At 43.3% G+C, this 27,346-nt stretch overlaps 1 protein-coding gene across 23 annotated transcripts in view; it reads right to left on the bottom strand.

Annotated features, from left to right (window-relative positions):
• Nucleotides 1–27,346, bottom strand: part of CADPS (calcium dependent secretion activator) — a 478,855-nt gene that overhangs the window by 171,949 nt on the left and 279,560 nt on the right. For all 23 annotated transcript variants that reach the window (XM_060402261.1, XM_060402259.1, XM_060402264.1 and 20 more), the window contains exons 7-8: nucleotides 15,175–15,286; nucleotides 6,678–6,817 (exon numbers count right to left, since the gene is read on the bottom strand). In XM_060402261.1, coding sequence (XP_060258244.1) covers nucleotides 6,678–6,817; nucleotides 15,175–15,286 — 252 coding nt within the window. The remainder of the gene's footprint in view (nucleotides 1–6,677; nucleotides 6,818–15,174; nucleotides 15,287–27,346) is intronic.

Genomic DNA, 27,346 nt, shown 5'->3' with positions numbered 1-27,346 from the left:
AGTATTGTCTGTGTTTAGTCCTAGGGGAGCACACGGAGGGTGTTCAATGGCTATTCGTGGGGAAATGCTGATTGTGTATCTTCGGGTGTCTCCTCAGGTGCCTAGGGATGAGCCTCCAGCGCAGGGAGAAGAGTACATGGCCCCCTCGCGACATCTGCCAGAATCACTTTCCCCTTACAAAGGGGTGAAGGTGGCTAAGACAGACCTGGAAACCAGGGAGGCGGAGGTTTCATTCTGGGGGGACTGTGGAACCAGAAGTCACGGAGGAGCCTAGAAACGAAGAACTGGTGCCGCCTGGGTTGAAGTGCAGCGTGTGCCTCAGTCCTCAGCATGTAGGAGGCTATACTAGCTCTCCTCTGTGTCCTGCTACTCCTGTGTCACCATGGTGCTTGGACCGTCACGATATAATAAGGCAGAGATCCCTTTTTGTTGCTGTTGCTAGAAATTTTTCATGAGACTTTTCCCTAAGAAGACCAATCACAAGAGGACAAAAGCCATTACTACTACTAGGAAGCTTCCCTTCATTCACTGAGGAATGAAAGAGACTACCAAGTGCTAAGGCTCCAGGTGCTTCCATCTTCCTGCAGCATCTCAGCAGGAAGAGGCATGCACTGAGAAAACGTGCAAAGTATAGACAAAAGCAAATGACATGGACGATGACAACCGCCACCGCCACCAGCTCTTCTGTAGCTGTGGCCGTGGCTCTTCCCATGTTCAGATCCTGTCCTACATGCTTTACGTTTATCAACTCATTTAATCCTCTAGGACAAATATTATCATTACCCCCATCTTACGCTGAGCAAAATGAGGTTCAGAGAGGAGTATGTTCTAGTCACTTGGGATTTATACAAATTGGCATTTATATAAAGCAATACAATGAAGAAGATAAAATGGAGTCAAAGTATTCAACTAATTCAAAAGAAGGCAGGGAAAAAGGGAATAACTATCAGTTGGGATATACAGAAAACAAACATCAAGATGACAAATACCAATTTAATTTAAACTTAACCTTATCAATAACCACATTAAACAGAAATAGGCTAAATATCCCAATTAACAGGATACTTAATGCCCAATGGCAGAGATCTTCAGGTTGGATTTTAAAAGGCAGACTTAACTATATGATCCCTGCAAGAAATACACTTTAAATCTAAAGACACGAGTAGGCAAGAAAATAAAAGGATGCAAAAGGATTTATGATGCCAACATTAGTTTTTAAAAAATCTGGAGTGTTTATATTTATTACTGTCATGCCAAATAAATTTCAGGGCCAAATATTACTGGGGATAAAGATCAATTTATAGTGATAAAAGGGTCAATTCATCAAGAAGACATAGTCATTTTAAATGTTGATGCATCTAATAACAGAGCTTCAAAATGTATGATGCAAAGATGGACAGCTTCAAAATATATGCTGTAAAAATGGACAGAACTCTCAAGCAGAAAGAAATAAAGCCACAATTATAGTCAGACTTCAATGATTTATAGAAAATCAGTAAGAATTTAGATGATTTAAACAACATTATCAGCTAACTTGATTTAATTGATCTAATTATAGAAAATAAGCCCATGGGAAATAAAGTGGAATCCCAAATATATTCAAGTAGGTCATTCTAGGTAGTACTGATTGAGAGACTACGAAAATGAGTGGTACCTTGAAGACTTATGGGACAGGAAGAGGAATGTGATCAAGAACAAGTTTTCAAGAACAAGAAGTCTAGAGCAATGGCACAGCTAAAAAGATGGAAGAGGATAGAGGATTTTAAGAAACATGGCTGACAATCCTGTCAGTCATTTTGAAAGATGTTTTCATTGGGTGTATAGATCTGAGAACATTAAAGGTATTGCTCCTCTGTCTTCCCACTTGTAATGCTGCTTTTTTTAAGCATTTGAAAAATATATTTATTTATTTATTTTGGCTGCAATAGGTCTTAGTTGCAAAAATGCGGGATCTAGAGTTTCCCGACCAGGAATCAAACCTGTGCCCCTTGCATAGGGAGCATAGAGTCTTAGCCACTGGACCACCAGGGAAGGCCCTCACTTGCAATGTTTCTAACAAGCACTGTTTTGTTCTTTTTTAAATTTATTTACTTTTTATTTGAAGGATAACGGCTTTACAGAATTTTGTTGTTTTCTGTCAAATATCAACATGAATCAGCAGAAGGTATACATATATCCCCTCCTTCCTCCCATCTCCCTCCCTCCCACCTCCCTCCCCAACCCACCCCTCTAGCTGATAGGAGCCCCTGTTTGGGTTTCCTGAGACATATGGCAAATTGCCATTGGCTATCTATTTTACATAGGGTAAAGCAGTTTCCACCTTACTCTCTCCGTGCATCTCGCCCTCTCCTCCCCTCTACTATTCTGTTCTTATGTGCAACATTTTGTTGTCCTCTGGCTGCCTTTATGATTTGCTCTTTATTACTAGTTATTAACATTATACTTACACTGTGTTTTTCTATAGGTTTTTTTTCCATGTTTCTAAACGTGTGTTTGTTGAACTTTTTGGATTTAAGTTTTATAGTTTTTATTAAATTAGAAATATCAGCCCCCCCAAAATCAGAAGAACTGCTGTAAATTACCTCTGCTTGAGTGGACTGTGGTTCACTGAATGAATTCCCAGCGGAGCCATGGGAAGCTTTGTATTTTATTCATGTTTCAGGTCTTCCATCAAGTTGATTTCTTTCATTTCAAATGGAAAGAAATAACACAATTCTAGACCTGGCTCTGATGTTTACGCTGCCCTGGGCAAGTGTACTCACCACTATAAACCTCAGTTTTCCTATTTGTAAAGTAGGCATTCATTCATCCATATTCACTTATATGGCAACAAATTTATTGAACTTTTAGTACAGTCAGGCACTGTACTAGCTTCTTTGAACAAAGAAGACAAATGCCTCTGCTGATAAGGAACTCAAAGTCCAGTGGGGAAGACAGACAACAAAATAATAAGTGAAGAAATAGCTGGTATGTGAGATGACTGTAAGTGCTCTGGTGAAACAAAGAAAGGTGAGAGAGAGAAAAAGGTAGAGAGAGGATAGGTGGGTCAGGAAAGGCATCTCATAAGGTGCAGAGAGGTGCAGAAATCAAGATGTCCATCTGGGTGGGGGAGAAGGGACTTCCAAAGCAGAGGAAACAGTGGGGACGAGGGCCCTGAGATGGGGGTACACATGAAGTCCCTGGTGAAGAGCAAGGGGGCCGGTAAGGCTGGAACCATGATCAAGGTCCGACAGGCAGCAGAGTCTTCATCAGACAGGGCCTTGGAGCCATGGAAACAACACTGACCTTTATTCTAAATGAGCTTGGGGAATCACTGGAGATTTTCCAGCATTCAAGTGGTAGGATCTGACTTGTGTTTTTTAAAAACATTACACTGGCTTCAGAGTGGGAGATAGCTGACAGGAAGCAAGGGCAGCAGCCAGGGAACAGCTTTCGAGGCAAGTGCAACAAGTGAGGGGGTGCAGTGGTGGTGATGAGAGGCTAAACTCTAGATTTACCTTGAAGGTGGAAGGAAGAGGACTTGATGATGGGTGAGATGAAGGGTGGGGGACAGAAACATGTCAGAGATGACTCCAAGGATCTTGGTCTGAGCAGCTGAGTGAAGGGAAAGACTATTTAAGATGGCGGGATAATGATACCTAATCCTCGGGAGGCTGTTTCAGGGATAAAATGAGATAATGCAAATGCATGCAATTCCAGAACCTGAAAGCATCATATGGATACAAAAGATGAAAAATTAGAAAGTCACTGAAGAGCTGCTCGTTCTCAAATGTCCCCAATACTCATATCTTAAAGCCAAAGACCAGTGTTGATTTTCTTGCTGACAATTTCCCACTCAATAAAGAAAGCTATTCAAATGGCCCAGTGGCTCATTCCAGGAACCACACAGTCCACACAAAAAAAGAGTTAATCATAATAATTCTAATGTTTCCTTTAAAATTTTAACAAACACTGAAGTAGATATAATTCATTGGGTTGGCCAAAAAGTTTATTCAGTTTTAAGTAAAAATTAAAAACCTATTTTTCATTTTCACCAAGAACTTCACTGAATAATGTATTCACTAATCAGACTTCTTCACCAACCCAATATAATCTCAGCTGTAATTTTTAAAAATTCCTTTCTTTTATTCTCTAAGTGAAGTGAAGTGAAGCAAAGTCGCTCAGTCGTGTCCGACTCTTTGCGACCCCATGGACTGTAGCCCACCAGGCTCCTCCATCCATGGGATTCTCCAGGCAAGAATACTGGAGTGGATTGCCATTTCTTTCTCCAGGGGATCTTCCCGACCCAGGGATCGAACCCAGGTCTCCTGCATTGCAGGCAGATACTTTAACCTCTGAGCCACCAGGGAAGCCTCCTCATTCTCTAAGCTGTGACACTATTCTGATATTTTTATCCTCCTTCCCCATATAATAAGGTTTCATAAACTATTTTAAGTTCAAATGCAAAAAAAATATATAGTTGAGAACATTTTTATTTTCCTTGCATCATCCCTTGAGCAGCTAAGGTCATTCTGATTTTAGGGCACAGTGGGTCAGACCAGGTTTTAAGGCAACCACCATTCACTTTTCAGAGCATCTCTATGCCCTCCTGGCATACTTCCTGGCAGGGGTAGTTTTTAAATGGCAGCTTAGTAAACTGAAATAGCTGTGGAGCCCATCAGAAGTGAGTTACAGACTTCTGTCATCCATAAACTCAAGATGGCCTAAAACATGTTAATAATAATTCTACAAATGAATCAAGAGAAAGAAATTACTTAACCCAGATTGGTTAGAGAAATGAAGAGTGTGTGAGAAACAGGAATCTGTCTGAAGAGGAAAGGGGCATGTGTGTCAAGTGCCTGCAGTGGGGATTAAAGAACAGAGTGTTTCTAAAATTCCTGGTTCAGAGCTTCAGAGGGGCCTAGAAAGTAGGGTGAGCTACTGATCTTTTTAAGGAAGTTTTTTTTGAAGCATGTTTAAGGACAAATATATTCATTCATATTCTCTTTTTTGACTGCTTTATCCTCTGCACTTTGCCCTTATCCCCTCCATATTGCTCACTCACGTTCTTGTTCCTTTAGCAAATATTTACCAAGTATTTATGACACAATGTCTGCTTCAGACCCATAATCTGTTTCTGGGTGCCATAGGAACCCAACAGAATTCTCAAATCCTTTGTCTTAAAAGTAGGATGTTTATATTGAACAAGAAGAGATTTTAGGGAGAAATCCCATTTACCATTTTGGGAATAAGTGCCAGGAATATGATAAGGAGGAAAAGCTGACCTCAGAAACATGTCACAAACATTTTTATGAGTTGCTAATGTAACTGAAGCGAAGCTGGATGCCCTTCATGATGGACGGCTGAAAAAGGGCAGAGCATATAGCAGAGCCCTGGCCCACTCCCCTACAGCCTTTACACGGCCATGGGCAGAAGAGCTTTGCCAAAATCCCACCTCACCCTCTAGGAATAGTCTGGCCACCAGACGATGCCATGGAAATTGGTCAAATCTAAGCCAGAGCCCAGGTTCAGTACCTGGTCCTTAGTTTGTGAGGGCCCTTTGCTTCCTCTGGAGTTCCTCAGATCTGACCCCCTCCAATGCCCTGGCTGGTAAGTATCTATCTTTCCCTCAAATCCTGAGCCTTCTCTGTTCCCTAGAATCTGGGAGCACCAAGACCAGAATGCCGCTCTTTACTCGGATCACAGGCTGCCGTGATCTGCTCAGTTGCTGGGATGTGAACTGCCTATCCTGACCACGTGCCTCTGAACCTCTCATGGGCTTCTGTTTAAATCTGTCCTAATCAGTGGCCAGTCCCTGCTATATGGTTTATGAATTCGCCAAATATTTAGCACATAACCAAGCTTCAATTTTCATGTCGTTTTACCACTTGAAGCAGAATGATAGCTGGTTGGCTGTGGTATGTGCAGAATCCTTGGAAAACAACCCACTCCTTTTCATTGGTTAAGCATTCTCCTTATCAGAGTTAAATGGTCCAACTCCCTTCTAAGTGATCACATTTTCTGAGCTTGTGGGGTCCAAGCAATTTAGCTTTGGGTGACAGCGCTCCATATAAACCCACGTGTCAATAAACATTTCCTGTACAAACCACTGGTTTGATCTATAAAATAAAACTACATTTTATCTTTTTTTTTAATCCTACTTGAAATTACTTTATTGGTCATTCTTCTCAAATCTTAAGAAACTTAGGACAAATTTTCCACTTTGTGGTTAATTTAAATGCTACGCTAAACACTAAAACTGATTCAATGTGAATTGATTGTTTGAAGGTTGCCTAAGGCAACTGCTCACACATCCTGGATGTGGCTGTTAATGAAGGTGTAAGCGCCATGTGTCGGAGAGTCAAAAAGATCTAGATGCCTTTAAAAAGGTATGTGAAGCCAGTAAAACCTCATAAACCAGAATCACCTAAGCCTGGGCCTGGGAAGGTTTTGAATTGTACTGGAAATTTTTTTTAAAAAGGAGAAAGAAACAACTATCCTGACAGTTTAGGAAAAATGCAAATACAATAATCACAAGGATTAAGGAAGTCTATAGTAAATATCATAGTCATGAATTTTAATAATCTCTCATATATTTCTTTATATTTTCTTCCATGTCATTCTCTAAAGATCAACTTTTTTTTTTTTTTAATAAAGAAATGAATGAAGAAATTACCCCTCAGAGAAGGAGCACTTACCCAGAATGCTTCATATTCTGAGGTTTGTCCATTCGGACAGCGAGTTTGATTTTGAGGTCTTGATCGGGGCAGTTTTTGGAGACTGTCATTTTGTGCCACTCTGACTGTTTGGGGCTGTTCGGGGTGGGATGGAGAATAACCTGCAGGGATAAAAGACAACCACCTTAGCCAGAAAATAGGGACACGATGTGGATATGTTTTCACAGATGAGAAACTTTACTGCTGAGAATCGAGGGTCTTTATCCATGCCCTACGGCCAGCAGGAAGGCAGTTAAGGCCTAAACATCAGACTCAAATCCAAGGATTCACGTACCAACCACGGCTGACTGGTGCCATGCAGCCGGGCCTAAGAACAGAAGCGGCATTATTGGTTTTCTTCTCTCGCTCCCTGGCTAATTCTGAAAGGGCAGGGATCACAATTTCTGTGATCATGCTTTTGAGTAAAGCAACACAAAACTAAGAATGTACTCCATACATTACTCTCCTCAAAGACGATGGCTGCATAAAAGGAAGAAATACACTTCTATAGTAGAGAGAACATTTATTGCTTTTCCCATTCTTCAGGATTTCTTCTGCTATCTCGAGAGGAGAAACCCCTTTAGGATTGCAGGGGAAGAAGGGAGGGACATGATTTGATGGGACAGGCTTAGAGTCCCACATTTCAACCTGGATGTGACATCACACAGCACCCAACTCTGTCCCGGCCCAAAGGGAAGCACACACAGCTTGAAGGATAGGCTCTGAGGAAAGGCCTGTCACCAGGGTGCTGCAGAGATGACAAAGTGACTTGGGTCTTCCATCCCAGCTCTGATTGTCACAGATGCTGTAAGTGAAGCCAGAAGGGGACCCAATTTCCTGTAAATCCACTTTTTCATGATGCACCAAAAGAGTTCTCACTAAGGAGCTAGCTGGGGTCTTGGGAATACGCATTCAAGAGGAGTGAAGTATTTGGAAAAACCCCTAAACAAAGGGAATGTGAACCAAATATAGGCATGACAAAAGCTGGGCCCCTGCTTCTGGGATGGTAGAGTGCCCTGGTTTAGTGCATGCTGTTTGGTCTGTTTTCAAAGCCTCTCTTTTCTCCAGGCGCAGCAAAGGCAGCCCCTTGCAGTCTGCAAGAGGACGAGGGAGAGGCAGTCAGAGTCTCAGGGCTGGACACTCGGCCTTCCAGAGGCTGTCATGCAGGCTTGGCCTGCACTTGGAGGGTTGGAGCACACAGCTTCCTGTGGGACGGAGGAGCAAGAGCTTGGAGCGGAATAGGAGATGGCAGGAATATAAAATCAGCCCACTTTGACATGTCTTGCCTGCTGATTTTTGACCCCTTCTGATTCTAGGCCTGACCCTTTTTTTATCCACTCAGCTCTGTCTTTCTGATGTAACAGAATTTGTACATTCTTGATAACTCCAACATTTGAGTCCTTTTAAGGTCTAATGACCTGATTAAAATACAAGAAGGCCTGATTTTTCAAAACTGAGGCTGCCAACATTTTTGGATCATTACAGACTTCAGTAATTTTAAGCAATTTTAAGCAAGTAGCCAAAAACCTGTAAATAGATTATTAGTAATATAAAAATTAATATAAATATATATAAAATATATATCCATGTATATTTTATATGCTGTATCTTTATATTAATATTGCATTACATATATTTTAAAACATGCACAAACAGAAGTTTTTAAAAGATGAGTTAAAGATTTAAAAAAACTTCTATTTTTATTTTTTACTTTATTAATTTTTTTGACATTGCCATCCTTGCAGGATCTCAGTTCCCTGACTGGGTATTGAACCTGTGCCCCTGCAATGGAAGCACAGACTCCTAGGGAAGTACCCTCAAACTCTAGTTTTAAACATCTTGCTAATGCTGGTGGCTCTGTACTATTATTAGCTATATGTTAAGGTACCAGGTATAGGTAATGCAGGGCTCACTGTTAGTGATAGCAGATGTGAATCTGTGGTTCAAGAGGACTTAATGGATAATTTCATCCTGTTTTGATGGACATCCACACTGGCATCGTTTTTATCTCATGACATGGATGGCAGAACTCTTCATTAGCAGGACTGATGTCACCTCCACCTTTTTCACATTTTTTTTGCCAGACTTGCAATACCAGTATCATGTTTAAATCATAGCTCTTCTGTAGTAATCTTTTTGGTCATTTGCTCATTTTGTGAGGGCTGATTTAGCTGAAATTTCTATCACAAAATGTTATCAGTTCACTTACCTGGCACTAGTGAACTGTGGCATGCCTTGGGCCACTGGAAGGAAACAAGTCAGTCACAGTGCCACTGGGTTGTAGAGATCTCTCCTTATCTCTCAAGATAAAGCCTGTCCCTCTAGGACACCTCCATCAGGTTCCACATCCTGAGACCCCAGACTGTGGAGGCAGAGAGCAGGCCCTGCTGATCTTGGTGAAACTGACCTTATCAGCTGTGCTCATTTGGCCCAAGAGGTGATGAGTTGGGAGAAGGGGTGATGTGTTGGGAAACAGGAAGGGGAGGAGCTGATAAGGGAAACACCACGAGGGCCAGAACAGCAGCAGGTAAGGCCCAGGGCCTCCTTCTGCTTCTGCTTACTTGGCAAAATTGAAACGGGCACTGGGTACCCAGAGCTCATTAACAGGCCATCCGCCATATGGATCCTGGGCACATTTCCCATTGGCAATATGCTGTCCATTCGCTGACACAAATGGCCACAGATCATCACTGTCCACTCCACAAAGGCTTCTTCCCCCATTTGATCACTCCCTGGGGAGACCTCGTCTCTAGGGTGGATGGAAAGATGAGGTCACTGCAAGCCTCCTCCATCTTCATCCCACCCTGCCATGTGCCCGACAGGCTGCCAAATCTTTTGTAAGTGTCAGCCCCGCTGAATTATTAGGGTCCTTCTGGGGGCACACGAGCACACAAGAGTCCTGAGTAGTCCAGACACCTCATCTAGACATTCCAGGCTGCTAATCAAGCACTTTGTCATCTCAGCCGCGGTCCATGTGTGCTGTGCTTTGATGTGGTAATGCTGATGTGGGAACACGTGCCATCCTGAGCAGTAAGCTGCATGCCGGCCAGCCCCAGCTTCCCTACATTACCTGGGCATCCAGACAGATCCTTCTGGTGGATGGCTTCACCCTGAGTCTTTACCTGGCTTTATTCACCTGGCTGATCCCCTCCAACACTTAGCCTGTAAGTCTCTCCTGATCTCTGCATTCTCCTGGGTCAGTGTTTTTGCTCCTCAGACTAGAATATATCCCCTTGCTATGTGTTCCCTAGGTATCTTTCTCTAGCAGAGCACTCACGACACTACACTGTAAGTTCTGGTGTTTTGTCTCCACCCCTTACATTTTCTGAGGTTACGGATTGTTTCCTGTCATTCCTGTTTGCTCTGTGCGTGGCACAAATGACCAGACATGGCAGGCCTGCAATCCTATTTGATGAATGTGTTTGACAGTACTGCAGTGTTGGCAAGAGTGTGGGGAACAGACATTCCCTCATGCCTTTTGAGAATTATAAATTGGGGTACACTCTTTGGGGCCTCCCAGTTGGTATAAATGGTAAAGAATCTGCCTGCCAATGTAGCAGACCAAGGGACACAGGCTGGATACCTGGGTTGGGAAAATCCCCTGGAGTAGGAAGTCACAATCCACTCCAGTGTTCCTGCTTGGAAAATTCCATGGACAGAGAAGTCTGGTGGGCTATAGTTAGTGGGGCAACAAAGAGTCGGGCACAACTGAGCAACTGAGCACATACACTCTTTAGGGGACAATTTGGTAGTATCTGTCAAATTTCAATTTTCATTCAGCAAGGTAGTTTTTTGAAATTTACCTACAAACATGCAAAGAAATAAATTTAAGTAATTCACAGAGGCATTGTTTATACAGCCAGAGAGTGGAGACAATCTAAATAAATACCTGTACATAGTGTATGTGGCTATGAAAACAAGAGGGAAGTCAGTATGCAGTGATACAGACTAATCTCCAAATATCCTGGTATTTCAAGCAAAGTGCAGAGCAATATATATCCAACTATGCTCTTTTTCTCTCTTTTTTTTAAAGAGAGATATATTCAAATATGTTTGTACATACTATGTTTGTACCTCCTAAGAATATCCGGGCAAGAATACACACCAAAAACAAGGTTTTCCTCTGGTAAAAGAAACCAGAGGAAGGGTGGGTGGACTCATTTATTTTCATTATATATCCATTTAGATTATTATTTTTTTTAGTATATGAATGAGCTACTTTTTAGTTAGCAAGACTAATAAAAATGAAACATAAAAACACAAATAGAACCAACAAAATACTATTACATGAAGGAACACAGCACCAGAATCTGTGAACGTGGCTGTGTCCTGCTAAACTTGGGAAGAATCTACGCATAGAAACACTTATTCAAGGGGTCCAAGGAATCTCCCCCAAACTCCCCTCCCATCCTGGTGGAGGGGAGTCTGGAGGAGAACGCCTCCATGTGTATGTATGGCTGGGTCACTCTGCTGTGCACCTGAACCCATCACAACCCTGTTAACTGGCTGGCTGCCTGCTCAGTTACTAAGTCATGACTGACTCTTTGCGACCCCATGGACTGTATGTGTGTAGCCCACCACGCTCCTCTGTCCATGGGATTTCCCAGGCAAGAATACTAGAGTGGGTTGCTATTTCCTTCTCCAGAGGATTTTCCTGACTTAAGGACTGAACATGTATCTCCTGCATTGGTAGGTGGATACTCTATCACTGAGTCACCTAGGGAGCACCATTAATTGGCTATTTGTTGTCGTTCAGTTGCTAAGTTGTGTTTGACTCTGTAGCCTCATGGACTGCAAAGCTTCACTCTGCAGCATTACCAGGCTCCTCTGTTCTCCACTATCTCCCAGAGTTTGCTCAAATTCATGTCCACTGAGTGGGTGATGCTATCTAACCATCTCATCCTCGGCTGCCCCTTGTTAAAAAGGCCACTTCTGTCACCCAGCTGCTGCCTGTGGAGGTGCTGCTGGCAAAGGATGCCCACCGCGCCAGCACTAGGGCCAGGCAGGCCAGCTCCACTGCAAGGTGGAAAGTTTCTTTGGCAGGAGGGAAGGGTAAACTGCTATCTGGCAGAATCTGTAATGAGACTGGAGGAGAGTATAATTTGTTAAGAGATTAATGGCTGTGAGGGGCTGTGGCAAACTCATGGTCTTCACCCCAACAGCAGAGGAGTTTTTGCATAAGAACAAAATGGTGTAGTAAAAACAGCCCTAGAGATGAGGTGACATCATTCCTGGCAAGTCACTTACCTCCTCTGGGCCCAAGAACAGAGGAGGGTAGTAACAGTGCCTTCTCCCTAGGGTTCAGATGAGAGTCAGTGAGGGGCTGCGGCCTGGCCAGCGGTAAACGTGCAGCTGGGTTTGGTCCCGAATGAGTGGGCGGCTGTGTGTGTGCACACGGGCGCGCACTAGAGGATCCTGCCTTCCACAGCAGTCAGTTTTCTCATCTATAAAGTAAAAGGCTTTGACTAGACCAGTGGGTTTTAACTTTTCTGAGCCGAAACAGTTTTAGGAAGCTGGCGAACACTTGGATTAGCAAGCATTACTACGTCCCCCGCCCCAACATCTGTAAACAACTTCAAGGGGCTCCTGAGGCCCATGGAATGGGCTCAGGTTGATGCCTCCTGAACTTGAGTCTGCTAACACTAATATCCTAGGTCTCTGAGACACTCATGATTCCTGATTCGAGTCTTCATGGAAAAAGAAAGGCTTGAAGAAAAAGAAAAGACAGGCTCCTTCCCCCACTCTATGTGTCTCTTTCCCTAGGGATGGAAATGAGTATTTGTCATTTCACAAAGAAAACAGGTAAACCTCTTCTTACTTTAATCCTCCTTCTTTTTTGTGTGTGTGGTGGGGAGAGGTCTTTTTGCTATTAGTCTTGTTTACTTTTTGCCTTATTTCCATCTGTGGTCTCAGTTCAGTTCAGTTCAGTTGCTCAGTCGTGTCCGACTCTTTGCGATCCCATGAATCGCAGCACGCCAGGCCTCCCTGTCCATCACCATCTCCCAGAGTTCACGCAGACTCATGTCCATCGAGTCCGTGATGCCATCCAGCCATCTCATCCTTGGTCATCCCCTTCTCCTCCTGCCCCCAATCCCTCCCACCATCAGAGTCTTTTCCAATGAGTCAACTCTTTGCATCAGGTGGCCAAAGTACTGGAGTTTCAGCTTTAGCATCATTCCTTCCAAAGAAATCCCAGGGTTGATTTCCTTCAGAATGGACTGGTTGGATCTCCTTGCAGTCCAAGGGACTCTCAAGAGTCTTCTCCAACACCACAGTTCAAAAGCATCAATTCTTCGGCGCTCAGCCTTCTTCACAGTCCAACTCTCACATCCATACATGACCACAGGAAAAACCATAGCCTTGACTAGGTGGACCTTAGACGGCAAAGTAATGTCTCTGCTTTTGAATATGCTATCTAGGTTGGTCATAACTTTTCTTCCAAGGAGTAAGCGTCTTTTAATTTCATGGCTGCAGTCACCATCTCCAGTGATTTTGGAGCCCCCAAAAATAAAGTCTGACACTGTTTCCACTGTTTCCCCATCTATTTCCCATGAAGTAATGGGACCAGATGCCATGATCTTTGTTTTCTGGATGTTGAGCTTTAGGCCAATTTTTTCGCTCTCCTCTTTCACTTTCATCAAGAGGCTTTTGAGTTCCTCTTCACTTTCTGCCATAAGGGTGGTGTCATCTGCATATCTGAGGTTGTTGATATTTCTGCCAGCAATCTTGATTCCAGCTTGTGTTTCTTCCAGTCCAGCATTTCTCATGATGTACTCTGCATAGAAGTTAAATAAGCAGGGTGACAATATACAGCCTTGACGTACTCCTTTTCCTATTTGGAACCAGTCTGTTGTTCCATGTCCAGTTCTAACTGTTGCTTCCTGACCTGCATACAGATTTCTCAAAAGGCAGGTGAGGTGGTCCGGTATTCTCATCTCTTTCAGAATTTTCCACAGTTTATTGTGATCCATACAGTCAAAGGCTTTGGCATAGTCAATAAAGCAGAAATAGATGTTTTTTTGGAACTATGATTCTATATAGTTCTATAGATGAAAACCAGTTAAAGGAAATGAAAAAACAAAGGTACGAAAAAGAAAGTCTGGTTAATGTGCTCTTCCTGGTGTTCTTAGGCACATGTACCATATGCACGCCTTGAGGTATTCTGTCCCTATCCTATAGAGATGATGTGTCAGAGGCTCGGAGAGGTGAAATGTCTTGGTTTGTGTCACACAGCTTTCAGAAGGGATTATGCATTCAACTAGTGCAAATGAAATGTACTAAGAGTCTATGTGCTGGGCTCTGGGGATAGGTATAGGGTGGTGAACAAAACAAGGTCCAGTTTCATGCTCATGGTCTCTCTCTTGCAATGGGAAGAGGGATGGGGGAAGGGGCAAAAAGGGGGTAGGGGATTGAGAGGTACAAACTACTATATATAAAATAAATAAGACACAAGGCTATACTGTACAATAGAAGGAATATATCCAGTATTTTATAATGATTGTTAATTTGAGTACGATCTATGAAAACACTGAATCACCACGCTGTACACCCGAAACACAATACTGTAATCCGACTACACTCTAATTTTCTAAAAAAGGACAAAATTGCTTTCTGTCTCCTTTGGAATTTTTACAGTTCAGTGGGGGAGACAGAAACTCAAATCTCTGTAAATTCTCTCAGTGATAAATTCTGGAGGCTATGAACAGGGAAGGAACTGAGCGGGTAAAGGAAGGAGGATGGGGAGTCCACAAAGGGCTCTCTGAGGAGGCAGTGGCATTTATTAGAGAAGCAAGCAACCTCTGGGAGGGTTGGGTGGTGGGAAGAGGGTCCCAGGGAGAGAGAAAGCCTTCTGAAATGAGATAGAATTTGGTGTACTTGAGGGACTAAAATCTGGCCAGTGATGCCGGTGCATCTGGATGAGGGGCGGGGTGACAGAAAGTGAGGCGGCTGGGCGGTGGGGAGAGGCCAGGTCACATGCATCTCTGCGTGTTGCGCTGCAGCTCTGGTTTCACTATGGAGTCATGGAAGCACTGTAGGCCAGCAAGGAACAAAGCCACCTGGAGCTCTGAAAATACTGACTGCTTGGTGCAGAGTCAGTCAGTAGCGGAGGTGAAAGAAGAAATTAGTCATAAAAGAAATGATTCAATAAGAATTATTATCTCAGTCGTACTCACAGGGATTGGTAGCACCCCTTGAGATGTTTTAGACACATGGGGGACATTTTTTGGTTGACAAAACAGTTGGTGCTGGCCTCTGCTGGCATTGAATGGGCGGGGCTCGGGGCACCAATCATCCAGCCACAAGTGGGCTGTTCCTCTATAATGATGAATCGTCCTGCATTCCGCCTGACTGTTGAATATGCCCATCAGATAGGAACGAAGGTAGAAAACACTGCGGATAATCAACTGAGTCTAGATCCTAAATCTTTTCCTACATGTATTCTCTAAGTGTGTTTAGCACTTTTGCAGGGAGCACTTACCCGTCCCAGCTCCTTGTCCTCCAAGGCCAGGACTCCCGTGCTCTCTGTGAACAGCTTCACCTTCACAGCGGGCAGTGCATGGGTTGTAGAGAAGTCACCCTGGGTGCCCCAGCTGTGGACAGAATCAGAGAGGTCATCACGGAGCCCTCCACTGTGACAATGCTCAACTTAGCCCTGCCTTCTTCTTGGGTTGGGTGAACACAGGGTTAACCCGAGGCATCATCACTGGCTGTCACATCCCTCTTCCCTCCCTTCCCAAGCTGCCAGAATGACAAAAAGTGTTAATTAACTTGTTAGACAAATGCAAGACAGATGCTCAGAAAGTTGCCAGGGGTCTTCACAGAGCACTAGATTGAATCACTTGGAATTAGCATGAAATCAAGTTGGTGAGAACTTTGTCCCATGCACTTGCTTTCCCCACAAACTACTCCAGGGTAACTGCTAACATCTCCTTGTAGCCTATGAATCAATCCCTAGTTCTTGGAAACTGCTGCTCTAGATTTTGAGACGGCACTTCCTCTGGCCGGAGCTAACATATGACTTTACAATGAGAACTCACTAGTAGTGGGGAGGGAGTGAGTCCTATTTCCACTGACATTCACAGATATGTTGACTAGAGCAATGGCTGGAACTCAGGCCTGCTAAAGAGGAATGAAGGTGGAAGGATGTGATGAGGGAAACCCCCTTCCCCACTCACCAATCTCTGGGAACCACAGTGGATGTCCCGAGAGGGGAGCCCCTGGCTTGCCTGGCATCTACCAGTCTGGGTTGACATGAGCCCCTGATGTGCCCCTGACGTGTGACCTTTTCATTCATTCTCATGATTCTCACAGATCTACTTCCATCCACTCTGCACCTGAAACGGTATGATCTTCCTAAAGGGCTGAGTGGATTACAGCGAGCTGCTGCCCTAAACCCTTCCATGGAACCTGCTCCACTGCACTGGGGGCCATCTGGACCCCTGGTATGGTCTCCCAGTCATCCACCAGAGGGTCATGGGCTCTTCCTCACGCCTCCTCCGGGCTGTTGCCTGCACGGCTCCCTCTGCTGGCAGTGCTTCTCTTACCTGGCTAACTCTTCAGGGCTCAGCTTAAATAACTTTCCCAGAGAATATGCCCCTTGAACTCCCAGTCTTGATTTGGTTCCAGTGTTAAACTCTCTTGAGCGTACTGTTTAATTTTCTATCCTAAGAATCACAGATTTGTAATGACTGATTTACTGTGGTGATTATTTAGTAACTGGATCCTCTCGTATTCTGTAAGCTCCGTAAATGCATGACTGTGTATTTTGTTTATCTTGCATTACCACAGTACTTAGCACACAAGAGAAACTTAACAAATATTTGTTGAATAAATAAATTAGGCAAATATGTATTCTTTTACAGAATTAGGAAATAGGAATAGATATACTTTTGTACAGAAACGTCTCTCAGTTTGCCTATGTAATGGTTGATTTCCATATTATAGATTAACTCACTGAACATTATTTTTAATGACTGTAATATTATGGATGCATCATAATTTATTTAACCATTCCTCTGTTACTGAGATCGGGTTGGACATTACTTTTTAACTTCATTTCTGTGTATTTCTTTGGGAATCAGGGAGTTAGATGGGAGATCATTTCTTCATTCACTCATCAACAAAGATGGTAGTGCTCCTACAATGTTGTGGGAACTGTGCTCATCAATGATGACTTTCATGGCTTGGAAGTGATCATCCATTTCCAAACTGCTTTCCACACAGGTGGTGACTGTCCTCCTACCATACGGGAAGGAAAGTACAAATCACAAGGCTTTCTGCTTCCTCTGGATGTCCCTATTCTTTTTTTCTTCTGGCCAATTTTGTCATTCTTGTTTTCAGGGGCATTTCTGTGGTAAATAGCAGGCTTGACTATGTTACTCTATGTTTGCTGGCTGTTTGTATTTCTTCATTTGTAAATGATGGAACCCTTCTAATCTCATGGTTGTACACAATAGGCTAAATCTCACTAACTTAACTCAAAAACATGAGGTACCTAGAGAGCTGGCAAGATAGCACGAAATGGAGAGAAGGGGACGTCCAGCTCCGTGGGGATCCAAGTGTTTGAGAACCACTGAGGAAATACCGCAGTCACAGAGAGAAAGGCAGAGGACATGAAGACAGGACAAGCAGCAACAGGTTTCAAATGCAACAGCAAAATGTTAGATGTATAGATGGAAGCACCTCATTTTGGTCATTAGCTACTGCAGCTATTCCCAAGCTCCTAAGATGGGGAGCCTCTGTCCTAGCAAAGGCAACATGACAAGGAGTAAGGTTTTGAACCCAACATTCTTCATTCAAATTCTGTTAAGTCACTAACAATTGTAGGACTTGGGCGAGTCAATGTCCCTGAGCTTCAGTTTTCTTAGTGATAAAATAACACAATTTCAGAGACTAGTTACAAACAGTAAATGGCAGCAGGCTTGGGACAGGGTAAGAGCCCCTCAAACTTTAACTACCTTCCTTCCCCAAATAAGGATACATAGATGTATTCTAGAAACCATGACACTCACTGATCTTTTGCGTTATTCATTCAACACATATATATTAAGCTCTTATTAAGTATCTGACCGTTTGCTGAACAAACAAGAGGGACTTTACCCTTCCTACTACACAAGGTAAAACGTTCATACTGTGCCTGTTTCAAAGATGAGAAAACTAAGAACTTCAAGATCTTGTCCATTTTATTCCAGTGAACTGTGATCAGTTTGGGCTGGAACCCAAATCTCTTAATTCCCATTTATAGCTCTTGCTATTAATGTTATATTCAACAACAAGAACTATTAACAATTTTGCAGTGATCATTACTATTTATGATTAACTGTGCTATGAATTTCTTTGGGCATTTATCATGCTTAGTCAAGGAAATAAGGAAGATTCCTGCTGGAAACCAAGAGTGCTCTAAAATGAGGTACTCTATCATGGTCACAGAGAGGCCTTGATCCCAGGTCCCTGGACATTCCTCACACTGGATCCCTGGGACACTGACCTGGACACTGGTGTGTAAGGGTTTTTCTGCCCTGTTCAGTGGGCACGACCCAGTCTGCCTGGACACCTGGTGCCACCCAAGGCTGCTCAGCTCATGAGGCATTCAACATGACTCAGACCGTGGGGCATGGCAAGGTCTCTGAGACCTCATCAGCTGGATGGAGTTCAAGCTACTGCAGTCTGTCCTGACAACTCTGTCCCTTTGACCAGTGATTTCCTTTCCCTTCCACCAGGCTTGCAGCTGTACCCCTGGCTTTCTACCATGACCCCTGGCTCACCTCAAGTTGCTTGGTTGCTACCGACTCCCAGCTTAGCCCCAGATTTCAAAATGGCAACTCGGCCCAGCGGACCAGGAAAAAAGAGAAAGCCCTCAGTGTAATCAGGACTAGCTACGTTATTTCCAGGGTCTGGCGCAAAATGAAAACGTGGGCTTTTTGTTCAAAAGGCAGGAAAAAGTGCTAAAGACACTAAAACACAGTGTTTTCCTTTCTCTGAGTATTTCCTCTGTTCAAACGCATGTGCGTTATTCCATAAGACCCCACTTAACTGACTCAAGGTCAAAGATAAAAGAATTGAGAATTTCAAGACAGAAATAAAGAGCATGGACGATACCAAATGTCTGCGTGTGGGGCCTGTGCAGCCACAGGGATCACAAGCTCATGAATCAGGCTCTGAGCCCAAGGCCACCCAGTCTGTTTAGTGTGGTCAGAGAACGGGTGATGGCGGTGGTCGGGGAGAAGGTCGTCACAGTCACAAGACTCTGTGAAAACTACTGCCAGCTCCTTTTGGCAATGCTTCCTACTAGGAGGTGCCCCAGGGAGATTTACTTATCAGCACTTTCCCTGCTCCTCTCCCCTCTGGAAAAAATGTCATGGAAATGTTCATTGTCTTTTTCCAACTATGGTAACGACCTGACTATAACAAAAACAGCTAATATTTCTTGAGAGCTTCCTATGTGCTGGTCACACATTCCTATGGTCATACGTGTATTTTTCTTTTTAAGCGCCCTTGGCCATTCTGTGAAATGCTTATAATGATCTCCCCGCTAGTGACAGATGAGGAAACTGAGGCTCAGAGGGGACAGTAATGTGTCCAAGGTCACAGCGAGCAAATGCATTCTGGCTCCACCACCCAAACTTTTAGCCATGCCGCCAAGCTGCCTTCCTCCCAAATGCCACCAACTTACTTCTTGGTGTCGGGATCCTATTAACATCAACTACCTCTGTAACTCAAAGGCAGAGTTTTGTTACAGAAAGGATGAGACCACTCTGAATTCATTTCACATGCTCAATATGCTTCGCAGACTGCTACATAACCTGCAGACAAATCAGTCCGTGGTGGAACTGGGTCTTCTTGGTGGAGCCAAACATTGATAAATGAATCTGTTTCTCATGGTTGCCTTCTTCTCTGCTCATTTCTTTTCCTTTATTGAGAACTGACTGTGGCTATTAAGATGAATACCTTTTCTCAGAGTTTCACAGGACTGAAATAAAGTTCCACTTTGATTGGAAAAGACCAGGAGTTGATAGGATTTATGACAAGCAGCAGTTGGAAAGGTTAACTAAGCTCTCCTTGAACACAGGATACATAAAGTCAAGTGGGTGAGGTGGCCTTCTTCTGAGATCGTATCGCACCTGCTACTGTACTCACACTGTACAACCAGCTCACAAAAGCACTAAAAACAGTCACCAATTGAGTGCTTATTTTGCCAGGTTCTGGGCTGAGCATTTTTCATGGATAATATCCTTCTGACAGTTCTGTAAGGCATATCCTGTGATTATCACCACTTGATCAGTGGAGAAACTATGACTTGGAGAGGTTAAGTAACTCAGCCAGGGTTTCAGGCTATCCCAGAACTGGGCTTCAAACTCACAGTTTCTGATCCTAAAACCCATGCATCAAACCATAGAGCCTGACTACTTTTTCCTGACTCACTAAGCTGTGTTAGAACTGACAATAATCTGTGTGTCTAGCTCCCTCTCTAGATGAGTATCTTGGGGCGAGGAGCATGACTTTAAAAAAAAATATATCTACTGTACCAAACACAAGGCCCAACACACAACAAACATTTGTTTAATGACTAGGAAGATATGACAAATTCAGAAGAGTCATGTCACCAGACTAAGGGGATTTTTGAAAAGATCAGACACAAGAGATACCCAAGGGTGTGACTGCCTCCTTTAAGCCAAGTTCAGTTCAGTTTAGTTCAGTCGCTCAGTCTTGTCCGACTCTTTGCGACCCCATGAATCACAGCACGCCAGGCCTCCATGTCCATCACCATCTCCCGGAGTTCACTCAGACTCGCGTCCATCGAGTCCGTGATGCCATCCAGCCATCTCATCCTGGGTCGTCCCCTTCTCCTCCTGCCCCCAATCCCTCCCACCATCAGAGTCTTTTCCAATGAGTCAACTCTTCGCATGAGGTGGCCAAAGTACTGGAGCTTCAGCTTGAGCATCATTCCTTCCAAAGAAATCCCAGGGTTGATCTCCTTCAGAATGGACTGGTTGGATCTCCTTGCAGTCCAAGGGACCCTCAAGAGTCTTCTCCAACACCACAGTTCAAAAGCATCAATTCTTCGGCGCTCAGCCTTCTTCACAGTCCAACTCTCACATCCATACATGACCACAGGAAAAACCATAGCCTTGACTAGATGGACCTTAGTCGGCAAAGTAATGTCTCTGCTTTTCAATATACTATCATAACTTTTCTTCCAAGGAGTAAGCGTCTTTTAATTTCATGGCTGCACTCACCATCTCCAGTGATTTTGGAGCCCCCAAAATAAAGTCTGACTCTGTTTCTACTGTTTCCCCATCTATTTCCCATGAAGTGATGGGACCAGATGCCATGATCTTTGTTTTCTGAATGTTGAGCTTTAAGCCAACTTTTTCACTCTCCTCTTTCATTTTCATCAAGAGGCTTTTTAGCTCCTCTTCACTTTCTGCCATAAGGGTGGTGTCATCTGCATATCTGAGGTTATTGATATTTCTCCTGGCAATCTTGATTCCAGCTTGTGTTTCTTCCAGTCCAGCATTTCTCATGATGTACTCTGCATAGAAGTTAAATAAGCAGGGTGACAATATACAGCCTTGACGTACTCCTTTTCCTATTTGGAACCAGTCTGTTGTTCCATGTCCAGTTCTAACTTGCTTCCTGACCTGCATACAGATTTCTCAAGAGGCAGGTGAGGTGGTCTGGTATTCCCATCTCTCTCAGAATTTTCCACAGTTTATTGTGATCCACACAGTCAAAGGCTTTGGCATAGTCAATAAAGCAGAAATAGATGTTTTTCTGGAACTCTCTTGCTTTTTCCATGATCCAGCGGATGTTGGCAATTTGATCTCTAGTTCCTCTGCCTTTTCTAAAACCAGCTTGAACATCAGGGAGTTCACGGTTCACGTATTGCTGAAGCCTGGCTTGGAGAATTTTGAGCATTACTTCACTAGCATGTGAGATGAGTGCAATTGTGCGGTAGTGTGAGCCTTCTTTGGCATTGCCTTTCTTTGGAATTGGAATGAAAACTGACCTTTTCCAGTCCTGTGGCCACTGCTGAGTTTTCCAAATTTGCTGGCATATTGAGTGCAGCACTTTCACAGCATCATCTTTCAGGATTTGAAACAGCTCAACTGGAATGCCATCACCTTCACTAGCTTTGTTCGTAGTGATGCTTTCTAAGGCCCACTTGACTTCACATTCCAAGATGTCTGGCTGTAGACTATTGATCACATCATCATGATTATCTGGATCATGAAGATCTTTTTTTTACAGTTCTTCCATGTATTCTTGCCACCTCTTCTTAATATCTTCTGCTTCTGTTAGGTCCAGACCATTTCTGTCCTTTATCGAGCACATCCTTGCATGAAATGTTCCCTTGGTATCTCTGATCTCTAGTCTTTCCCATTCTGTTGTTTTCCTCTATTTCTTTGCATTGATTGCTGAAGAAGGCTTTCTTTTCTCTTCTTGCTATTCTTTGGAACTCTGCATTCAGATGCTTATATCTTTCCTTTTCTGCTTTGCTTTTCGCCTCTCTTCTTTTCACAGCTATTTGTAAGGCCTCCCCAGACAGCCATTTTTCTTTTTTGCATTTCTTTTCCATGGGGATGGTCCTGATCCCTGTCTCCTGTACAATGTCACGAACCTCATTCCATAGTTCATCAGGCATTCTATCTATCAGATCTAGGCCCTTAAATTCATTTCTCACTTCCACTGTATAATCATAAGGGATTTGATTTAGGTCATACCTGAATGGTGTAGCGGTTTTCCCTACTTTCTTCAATTTAAGTCTGATACCCAGTTGTGGATGTGACTGGTGATAGAAGCAAGATCTGATGCTGTAAAGAGCAATATTGCATATGAACCTGGAATGTCAGGTCCATGAATCAAGGCAAATTGGAAGTGGTCAAACAAGAGATGGCAAAGGTGAACGTCAACATTCTAGGAATCAGCGAACTAAAATGGACTGGAATGGGTGAATTTAACTCAGATCACCATTACATCTACTACTGCAGGCAGGAATCCCTCAGAAGAAATGGAGTAGCCATCATGGTCAACAAAAGAGTCTGAAATGCAGTACTTGGATGCAATCTCAAAACGACAGAATGATCTCTGTTCGTCTCCAAGGCAAACCATTCAATATCACAGTTATCCAAGTTAATGCCCCAACCAATAACGCTGAAGAAACTGAAGTTGAACAGTTTTATGAAGACCTACAAGATCTTTTAGAACACCCAAAAAAGATGTCCTTTTCATTATAGAGGACTGGAATGCAAAAGTAGGAAGTCAAGAAACACCTGGAGTAACAGGCAAATTTGGTCTTGGAATGCGGAATGAAGCAGGGCAAAGACTAATAAGAGTTTTGCCAAGAAAATGCACTGGTCATAGCAAACACCCTCTTCCAACAACACAAGAGAAGACTCTACACATGGACATCACCAGATGGTCAACACCGAAATCAGACTGATTATATTCTTTGCAGCCAAAGATGGAGAAGCTCTATACAGTCAACAAAAACACAACCTGGAGCTGACTGTGGCTCAGATCATGAACTCCTTATTGCCTTTAAGCCAAAGAGAGGGCTTTATCTCCTTGAGGATTAGCTGTGTTGTTAGAGCACCAACACTCTGAAGTGTAACACAGTGTCTGGGAACATGAAGAGGGGACCCAAAAGACATAGCAGCAAGGACAGCACTCTGATGAGCAAGGAGGTCTTTGAAGGTCAAGAGTGGTTAGCTCACGACGTCAAGGCCTGGAAGCAATGTGGGTGCCGACAGTATAATGTTGGAAAGTGTCACCGAGTTCCAAATGAACTACTGTCATTACTTTTGGTCTTTTCAACCAGAAGCAACACAAGCACAGACTGCGCAAATGCAATCACCCACAGTGGCGCCTCCAAATATGAAGGAACGTGCACTGAGACATGTACGTTCACTCCAAATCAAACACCTCTTGCAAGAGGGTGGGGAACAAAGAGAGGAACAGCTGAATAAACTATATGTGCCTTGGTGCTGGATGAAGCTCTGACTTCCATTGCTTAGGACGCAGACCTATACTTTGCCCTCCTGTATTTAGAGAACACCTGCTGAATGTCTACCACGTGCAAGTCACTTTGCTAGGTGCTGCTGTGGATCCAGAGATGAATGAGGTGTCAGTGCTGACCGTACAGATGTTATACTCTACTTAGGGTGATGTCACGTCCAGAAATAACAGTTGTTGTATGTGAGTTAGAGCCTCGACTTTCACATCTGTAACTGGGGATAAGAACAGTACTGATCCTAGAGGATGGATGGAAGGATAAGTAGGAGATAAGCTATTTGCATATACCGTGTTCAGCTCAATACTCAGCACATGGAAAGTACCAAAAAAAGTAAGCCTTCCATGTTAGGATTACAGACCACGGGTTGGTAAACTAAAGTCTATGGGCCAAGTCTGGCTAACTACCTGCTTATATATGGCTGATGGACTAAAAGTGGTTTTTACATTTTCAAGTGGCTAAAAATAATCTAAAGAAGAGTTATATTTTGGGACACATGAAAATTAGATGAAATTCAAATTTCAATGCCTTACAATAAAGTTTTATTAGGACACAGCTACACTCATCCATTTACAAATAGCCTTCTGCACTTCAAAAGCAGAGGTGAGTAGTCACGACAGAGACCTCATGGTCAACAAACTTCAATTATTTACTTTCTGGTTCTGTACTGAAAATGTTTGCTGACCCCTCCTACACACACAGTTCAATCACCAGCTCAGCCTAATGGAAATGTTTCTACCTTCATTAGCAGATTAGGAATATGCTCACCAGAGCACATCCACAAAGATAAACAGTAAACACGCACTTACAAGGAGCGCTCGCCGCATGGTGCTTTAACATGCTGCTCGAAATCCTTCCCAGAGCTCTTGCTAGGGCTGTTGGTGTACAGGAAACCTGGGGATTGGGTATCACTGTGTTTCAGACACGTGGTGCCCAAATGCTGTTTTCAGATGCACTTGAGGCTGGCTGAGTCATTCAGCCACACTACATCACTATTCATATCAAATAATAAACAAGAGTAGCAGATAATTCATATTTGAGGAAGGATGGAGATGACTTTTAAAGTCACAGCACGTTATTTTTCCGAACCTGTTCCACAGCATTACTGCTTTGAAAATGAACGCTTTGATCTGAGATGGGGTAGAATAGGGGAGAGGGATGTGCTTGGATGGAGGAAGGGAGGAATCTACGGGCAAAGCCACCTTCTACTCTGTGCTCAGAGAGCATCTGCTCCGTCGCAGTCCCATCTCTGTTTACTATTTAAAGCCTCTTATTTGCGGAAGCCTCCCCAGACCATATGTTATCAACAAATGTTGCTAATCAAATACACACAGTAATTTTCATTAGAATTTCCCCCACCCCCCTCATGAACAAAAAACAACATTTGCCACAAAGGGAATATACCTCCCAAAATGACAGTAAACATCCACTGCAAACCTCTGACAACAGAATGATATTTATGAATGCGTATGTGAGTAAGCCAAGAACACATCCATGTTAGGCAAATAAGGACCCTTGGAGAATAGGATTTTGTGCAGTTTGGTGTTGGGGGGGGGGGGATGATGTCATTAGTTGCCATGGCAATGCTCAGCATAAGGCCATCATTCATGCCACGGAGACTAGATTTGCATTTATTCAAGGTATAGGGCTCACGCAAGCTGGGTGTTAGATTGGTGTGGTTCGTAAAATTAACTGTGGGCTTTAACAAGAGAGAAGTGTCATTTCAGGGAATGAAAGTCCCTTGGTCTTGTTGCTAAGAGGGATAAATTTATTAATTGCCTGGAGACAACTACATTAAAATCTTTTGGCCTGCCTTTCAAGGCAGACGGCATGCTATTCTACATCGAGCGAATCAATTGTACCACCATGATGTGTTTCATGCAAACTAATTGATAGGATGTGACTCGGGGCCTTTAATGGACTAAAGCTAAACTCCCTCTTGCCTACACAATTGAGGTGTCTGCTTTGTAGAAATTGGGTTGTCCAGGAGGCAGAGGGATGGAGGCTCCAATCTGCCTACCTGACATTTCCACCAGAACAGTTCCTCTCCAGGAATCAGAAATGCAATGTGTCCAAACTTCAGCTGTAACTTTCTCCCCTCAAATCTGTCCCACTAAGGCGTGCCCAAAGTAGTCAAAGAACTGCCAGTCACTCAGAAAAGAAAGGTTAGAAGTGTCAGAAAGAGGGTGGATGAGTGGACAGTTAGAACTTTACCAAGAAGCAATTAATTACTTGTACTTCTTTATTTGGTTTCTTGTCTGTCTCCTCCTGCAAGAATGTAAACTCCCCCAGGGGCAGGGTTTGTGCCTGTGTATCCATGATATCTAAGGATGGCTGTATCCCTAACAACAAGCACAGTGCCTGGCACGTGGTACATGTTCAATAAGCATTTCCTTAAGAAATGGATTCAATGAATTGTGACTTTATTCATATTCATATGCACATTTGGAGATGAGATTCAAGTTGAAAGAGAAATTTAACAATGTTGGGTTCACCTGGACTTACATTCTTTGGCAAAGTCAAAGAGGAAGTACAGGAAAATTCTTTACCAAAAATTTTATAAGAGTGGGGACCAAGCCCATCCCTGGCCAGTCCAGTGTTTAGCTCTGCCCACTGAAGAAGGAACTCTGGATAAATGCCTGGTGAATGAAGGCCAGAGGAGATAGAGTACAAAAATCTGCCTATCAATCCTAGTTTTCTCATTAGCTATGTGACCTTGGACAAACCATTGGACAAACAATTTACTTATCTCTATAATAAGGGCAGGGAGACTAATATTTTTTCATCCTAAAGATAAGAGCCTGGCTATATGATTTAGAGCATTTCCTTCTGATTCCTTAGAGTTTTCATCTCTCTGCTTATATTATCCTTTTGTTCTTGTATGTTATCTACTTTTTTTTCTTGTGCTATTAGAGACCTTAGTATATTAATTGTAGTTGATTTAAATCTCCAGTCTAATAATTTCAACATCTTTACCATATCTGAGCTTCATTCTGATACTCGCTTTGTCTCTTCGAACTATGTTTTGCATTGTATCATTTATGTTGAAAGTGACGTACTGGGTAAATGGAACCCTGTGTGGCTCCAGGAACAACTTCTTTTCCCAGTCTTTGCTCCAGTAGGCTATGATTCTCTCTGTCTGTCTCTCTAAATTTGGGTGCAGTGGTTTTCCCTGTGACTTAAATTCCTTGATGGATCTAAGGAGAGTTGCTGATTTTCTGTTTGTTCAGCCTTTTTATTATTTTGACAACAAAACCCATGCCTTCCAAGCTCTTTACATTCCAGATCAGAAACCAGAAATCCACTAGATCCTGGCTCTGTCAAGATCCTATCCAGCTGTGAGAATCGAGGCTGCATTCCTTATTGGAGGCTGACTCACAAGAAAATATATAGGTGGTCAAAAAGAGAATCTAAATGGGAAACTCAAGGCTGGAGTCAAGTATGAGAATGGTGTGGGATTAGGGTGGATGGGGTGGTGTACAGCGCTGGTGCTGCAGGGTGGTGTGAGCCTGGGGTTGGGAGGGCTGGGAGGACATGTCAAGGACTAAATCACGAAGATGACAATACCTCATATGACTTGCGTCTCAGGGTTGGAGTTTGTGGCGTGGAATAAAGATATCCTCTATCATGACGAAAG

This window comes from Ovis aries, chromosome 19 (genome assembly GCF_016772045.2).
Source record: "Ovis aries strain OAR_USU_Benz2616 breed Rambouillet chromosome 19, ARS-UI_Ramb_v3.0, whole genome shotgun sequence".
In the NCBI taxonomy this organism is placed as follows: Eukaryota; Metazoa; Chordata; class Mammalia; order Artiodactyla; family Bovidae; genus Ovis; species Ovis aries.
Note: the sequence above shows the minus strand (reverse complement) of the source record. Positions and strands in the feature narration are given on the sequence as shown.